The sequence below is a fragment of the Cotesia typhae genome, unplaced genomic scaffold, assembly GCF_013202065.1.
Source record: "Cotesia typhae breed Kobodo isofemale line unplaced genomic scaffold, CoteBio_Ctyphae contig_11, whole genome shotgun sequence".
NCBI lineage: Eukaryota > Metazoa > Arthropoda > Insecta > Hymenoptera > Braconidae > Cotesia > Cotesia typhae.
Genome location: NW_027423711.1, coordinates 3966812 through 3973393, shown reverse-complemented (window position 1 = coordinate 3973393; position 6582 = coordinate 3966812). Strand labels below are relative to the sequence as shown.

General features: G+C 24.5%; 1 protein-coding gene across 1 annotated transcript in view; it reads left to right on the top strand.

Moving 5' to 3' along the window:
* The first annotated feature begins 5774 nt into the window (after window positions 1-5774).
* Ush (Zinc finger protein ush) overlaps window positions 5775-6582 on the top strand; it is a 99884-nt gene continuing 99076 nt past the window's right edge. Inside the window, exon 1 of the mRNA XM_074239345.1 lies at window positions 5775-6359. Coding sequence (XP_074095446.1) covers window positions 6320-6359 — 40 coding nt within the window. The 5' untranslated portion in view covers window positions 5775-6319. The remainder of the gene's footprint in view (window positions 6360-6582) is intronic.

Below are 6582 nucleotides of genomic sequence, written 5' to 3'. Positions count from 1 at the left end.
TTTATTAAAACGTCAACAATAATTATAATATAACAAAACAGGTATAAGTATTGATAATTATAATTACAATTAAGCATGCCATTTAATTATTTTGAGAGTAATGACAGCTATGTTTGCTCTAGATATAGTTTTAGATATGTTGTGTCAATGAAGATGAAGTAGAATTGGTATTTTTTACTACATCCCGGTATGACGGCATAATAAATTTATTCAACGGTTGTAGGTAAAATTAGTTTGCAGGTATTTAGATTTTTTTCTATGTTGTTATTATGAATGAAAATAAAGTTAGCCGACTTATCAAAATTTTTGTAATTTTTTTTTTTTTAATACAATTTTATTTTTTTTAATTTTTATAAAAATTTCATTTGTAAAAAAGTTGAAAAACTGTAATTGTAATTTAAAAAAAAATATTTTTTAATTCTAATTTAATAAATTAAATAAAATCAAAAAGTCAAAAATGTCAGCTAACTTTATCATCATTTATTATGATAGTAATAATAGTGATTTAATAATAATAGTGATTGTGGATTTTTTTCTGATATTGTTATAGATAACAAATGTGGTAACGCAAGGTGCATCTTATTGCACGGCCTTGAAGGATGAGGATAAAGACTACGCGCCTCATAGTCTCAGTATACAATGAAGTCGTTTGACGAGTTCGTTCACCCACTATATAATATAAAAGTAAGTTAACATAATCGTGGATTATTTATTCAGCTTGCGACAATAATACTCTTTTGTGGTACATTTTATATGGAGGGTGAATATAAATATGATCAATGATTGTCATCAGTTGTTATGATAGTTTCTAACATATATTTGTACGTGATATTTCGTATTTTTTTTTTTTTTTTTATCAATTATCACTTAATAGTTTGGGATTGGGTCAAGGTGATACAATTTAAATGTTTTTATTTAGATTTATTACTATATTAAGAATTAATTTGCTGAACTATATTGACATAATAATTCTCAGGGACCCAGATTTAATTGTAGGTATAATAATGATATCGCTTCTATTTAATTCGTTGAAGGCTACGTATTCAATGACCTGATACCTAATATTATTTGACCGGTAATTACACGTGACTTACGGAATATTTTTGTTATTCAAACCATTAAGTTGTTTATGAAATACGAGATATTGAAATGTGTTTCTTATCTTGCAATCGCGTATTATGAATTTTGATAAAATTTATTTAAATTTTAAATTATCGCGGATAATGGATTATAATTTTTATTGATTGATATTTATACACTGAAAAAAAAAAATTCGGTAATTTTTTATATGGCCAAAAATAGAATAAACCCCTAAATAATTACCGAAAATTCTTGACTGGAGGGTAAATTTTCTTGGCTCAAGAAAATATTAAGGAAGATTGAAAATTTCTTGAGCCAAAAAAATTTTTTTTCGCTCCAAAATAATTTTTGTCTTCTTTAAAATTTTCTTGGTGCAAGTTTTTTTTTTTTTTCTGTTTATATATTATTAATCGTTAAAGACCCATTAATTAAATATTTATAATTTTCCTTTCTATTTTATTGACCAGAAATAAAATTTATACGCTTAAAGCATATTACGAAACATATAAATGATATGCAAAGGACGGTATTTATTTTTCTATTTTCGTTTTTAACCATCGGGTATATCAAGTCTCTGGAAATAAATAACAAAATTAATGTTAGAATTTTATTTAGTTAAATAAATATTAAAGAGTAAATTTAAAGATAATTTTATATAATAATTTTAGCATAAAAGGGCAAGCGTTAAAAAGTTCTATTATTATACCAATAAATTTTTTTTTCTAGTAATAATTAATCATGAATGACCGGTAAGTCATTAAATATTAAATTGCTAAGTTTAATTATCAAGGTCAATTTTTATTTTCTTTTCTGCTATCAATCTCTACGGTTTATCAATTTCTTAAAATAATTCAGCTTTATTGTGGGTATTATAAGTAACATGATTACACATATTGTAATTTTAATTTTCACTGATTACACAATTTATAAATAAAAAATTTTGACTTTTGATTTAATAATTTATAAAAGATTTTTTATTAAATCAGTACAAATTTTTTATTTTTAAATTATCTTCACGGGGAACAGAAAAATAAAGATAAATTAATTTTATGTTTTTGCTAGCATATATTTTAAATTCATATGCGTTTTCACAGGGCTGACGTTCCCACGTCGATTCAAAGATATCATTCAATATAAGTTACTTATTATTACAAGATAAGAACGATGTTTTAAATAAAATTCAAGATTTACTATATATTTTTATATAAAATAACACGCTACTACATTTGCGTAAATTTATAGATTAATGAAAAAGTTTAAATTACTTCAGTAATTTTGTAGTTGATTTTTAGAAAGGATAAATTTCCTCACAATAAATATATAAATACATTAAAAAAAATTAAATCAGATCAAGATAAAATTTTTTTTTCAATAAATATAAATTATAAATTAAAAAACAATTTTCGTATTTTATAAAATAACAGAAAATTGTCGGAAAAAAATTTTTATTCGAATGGTATTTAATTAAAATACACAATTAGCGATGATTAAATACAAGATAAAATAATAAATCAAATAAAGTATATTAATTAAGTTAAATACTAGCGATTATTATTCGTGGTGTGTAAAAAAATCTAGTTTATTTGTTCTTTGAAGTATACACATTAAATGTTATAGCGGAGCAAATATAAATAAAAACAACCCGACACGATATGAATGGATCAGTCGTCTGTTGCGTGAACGATAAAATATATGTGTCGTTTATGTATATATATATATTTCTGGGTATATGTATGTGTGTATATTAGGTGTAAGAAAATATTTTATCAGCACACTTATCATTAACGATTTTTTTTGTATCAACGAGGCTTCTCACTTTTAATTAATAGTAAATAGTTTATTTCGATTTGAAATAAATAATTATGCTGCTGGCTAATGATCGAAGAATAATTTTATCGTATAAAATTGTCTATTGAAAAAAAAATTGATTAATTAGAATATTAGTTATTAATAGAATAGAAATATTATTTTTAAAAACAGGAAGTTAGATTTATGTTATGAAGTGATAATATTTCCTTAATCATAAGTTCATTACACACATATTATAATACACAAGTATTTATATGTATATGTAAAAAAGATATTAGATTAAAAATAGATTTTAGTTAAAAAGTCGCATTGTTTGGTTAATTCAAAGTTGTTGTATTGTTTATTATTTTATGTGTCAAAGTATCATCAGTATACTAAACTGGTTATCTCATAATTAAACAACGGCGAAAACTTTAATGTGTTTTGAATTAGTTTTATTTTGTATACAGTCTTCTGATGATGTAAGACTTGTTTAATTTTATTAATCATTCACACACATGAGAAAACAATGAAATCTCAATGAATTTGCCATTAGTATTGTTAATCTTTATTAATTTAAAACTTTTATGATCCGCAGCCATAAGTTGTTTTGTATGCACAAGATACCATATCTAAATTAGTCACTTACTGCGCGTTAGATTTTATGGAAAAAACAACAAAAAACAAAACATAAACAAAAGAATATTTTTTAGCAGATTTCAGTAAAATCTAACTATTTGTTCTCATGACGTAATTTTGCTAAAATTTTGATATATTTCGACTTAACTCGACAGGATGACTCATAAAATGCATAAGGTTCAAAAGTTTATATATTTACGCTTATAGAAAAATTTAACTTGGCTCAAGAGCAAGAATCTTGAACCAAGAACGGCATTTTGAAAAAAATTAATTTCTTGAAGCAAGAAGAAAAATTCTTTTCTCGACTCAAGAATTTTTCCTCTTGACGGAAAGCTTCTGTAAGGATCCTAATAAAAATCTTTTTATAGACGATTATAGAGGTGAAATTTTAATGTGAGCTTAATCGATCAATTAGTTTAGAAATTAAAGCATTTAAAAATTTTGAAAATTTCATACTTTCACTACTTCTCCTTTAAATAATTTTTAAACGCGTTGAGATATTTAATTTCTGTAAAATGCATCTGAAAGCTGAGAAATTAAGCTTCAATTTACATACTTACACGTTTTTCTAAAAAAATATCCATTTTAGTATCAATTTTAACAAATTTTAAAAAGGCAGTTGACTTAAATTTTTAATTTTCATATAATTTGTTCTTAATAATAATTGCGGACTAATTTATTCTTTAAAAATTAAAGAGTTTCAACTTAAATTAAGTTATTTGCATAACCGAGTACAGATATTTGTAATTTTAAAGAAGGAAAATTCATTTTATCTTCAACAGGTATTGCAATAATTTATTCACTGTAATCGGGATTTAAAAATTTATTCATATATATTTAATTATTGATATTATCTATTGATAAAAATCAATGAAAGAGAACAAATTAATTTATTCCATATTTTTATTATTTATTTTCATATTTTATTCCCAAGGAATTGTCATTGTTCTAAAGATAAATTTTCCTCAACTTACATAGCTATTTTTCTCAAAAAATTCAAACTGTCCAGTTTCATTATATTTTTTTTACATAAATTTAAATTCTAGGACACTTTACTGTCAATCAATCATTTAATGAGGCTCTTTAAAGCCTGATATAATTTTTATACTTTTTCCTCAATTAAAGTCAACAGTCTAATTAAAATTTAATGTCTTCTTTTCTTGTCTTCATTATTTTTAATTTTTTGTTTGATTAAGCTAATTGTCACAATGTTTTTTTGTTTGACTGCTTATTTACAAAGTTATAAATTTTATAAATTTCGTTCATCCGCAGTGCGGTGCCACCTATTCATAAATTTTCGTACGTTTCTTCAACAGTCGGTAAGAAATCTGCAGAAGATAAAAAATAAATCTAAAATCATTCTTACCGACCAATATTTAACAAATTTCTTTTGTTTTCCTCGCTTCGGCGAATCAAACAATAATATATACAACTTTATCTATTTTTATCATGCACTATCAAAATCAATATCTCCAAATTAATAATCGATAATCTAATTAAATATTATTTCTTAATCATTGATTACTCAAATAGATAAATAGATTATATTTATCTCATAATTACAAAATTTTAGTGTGCTTTTTTCTCTAAGTATTTGACATAGAGATAAGTGATTAGAAAACATTTCTTTTTTGACAGTGTAATTGATGTTTGTTTATAAATAACAGATTAATTAAAGAAAGATAAGTTTTCTATCAATCATCTTCATTAAAATAATTTAATTTCTAGGTTAAATTAAAATAAAAAATTATTAAAAAAAATTTTTGAATTTTCGCGCGTAAATTTAAACAAATAAAAAATCACCCGCCATTATTTTTTAAAGTTTCATCTTCATTAAAATAAATTATAAATAAATAGCTTTTATTTGTGTCACATAAATTGTATTTTAAAATGTTTTTTATATTTAAAAGTCATTAAAAAAAATAAATTTCTAGGTTAAATTAAAAACAAAAATTAATTTTCAAAAAAATTTGAATTTTCGCGCGTAAATTTAAACAAATCAGAAATCAGCCGCCATTTTTTTTGACAATTGGATAAATTCAATTAATTTAAATTCATCACAAGTTTTTTATTGGAAAATAGTTGTCGATAAAGAAGTAAATATAATTGCGGTAAAGTCAGCATTGAAAGTAGGCGGAGTTGGTTGTTATTCCCACTCTGTAATTTCTCCCACTTAGTTTAGGATGGTGTCACGCCGCAGAGCGTTAGAGTGGGGGGTTGTTTAGCATGACACGACGTTTGTTTAGTTGCCCGCTGAAAGCGGACGCATGAGGTGTAGTGTTTGTGCGCGGAATACTAAGAATCCGCGCAAAACGTTAATTTTAAATTAAACTTAACTGAGATTGCTAACAAAAAACAATCGAAGTTAAATTTTGAATAAACTTTTGTCGGTTTTTGTTGTTAATGTGCGGGCAAATGAAAATATTTATTACGACGGAAAGAAAACAAATACAATATAATTAAAATTGCTCTAGTGAATCTCATTGAGTGTTTGTTTAGCTCTTCCTCGCTTACATACTACATTTTCGCCTTTTCACACTGCATGTCGTTGTTTATTTTTTTTTTTAATTGTTTTTTTACATTATTATTATTTTTATTATTTTTAGTTATTATTTGTAACGTGTTTTGGTGAAAGAGCTTGTACATGTTCGTAATTTTGGTACGCGTGTGTATTTGGTAGCAGTCTTTTGACATTTCAAGACACTCATCATCAGCATCAACATCACCGCCATCGTAATCGTCATTGTTATTGTTTAAGTATCATCATAAACAATGTTGACGTTAGTTTGGTGATGGCAGACAGTCGAGGAGGATGTCACGCCGCAAACAGAGCAACCCAAAGCCGCTAAAACGTGAGTCCTATCCCAACCAATCTTTTTTTTCCTTTTTTAATGACATTTAAATTTGCATAAAACTAAAAATGTCATTTAAGTTAGTCGACGTTTTAAATTTTTTGATTTTTTTTTAATTTTAATTTAATTAAAACAAAAAAATATTTTTTAAAAATTTCACTTGCAGTTTTTCAAGTTTTTTATACGTGCAAATTTTTTTTTATTTTTTTACAATAATTTTTTT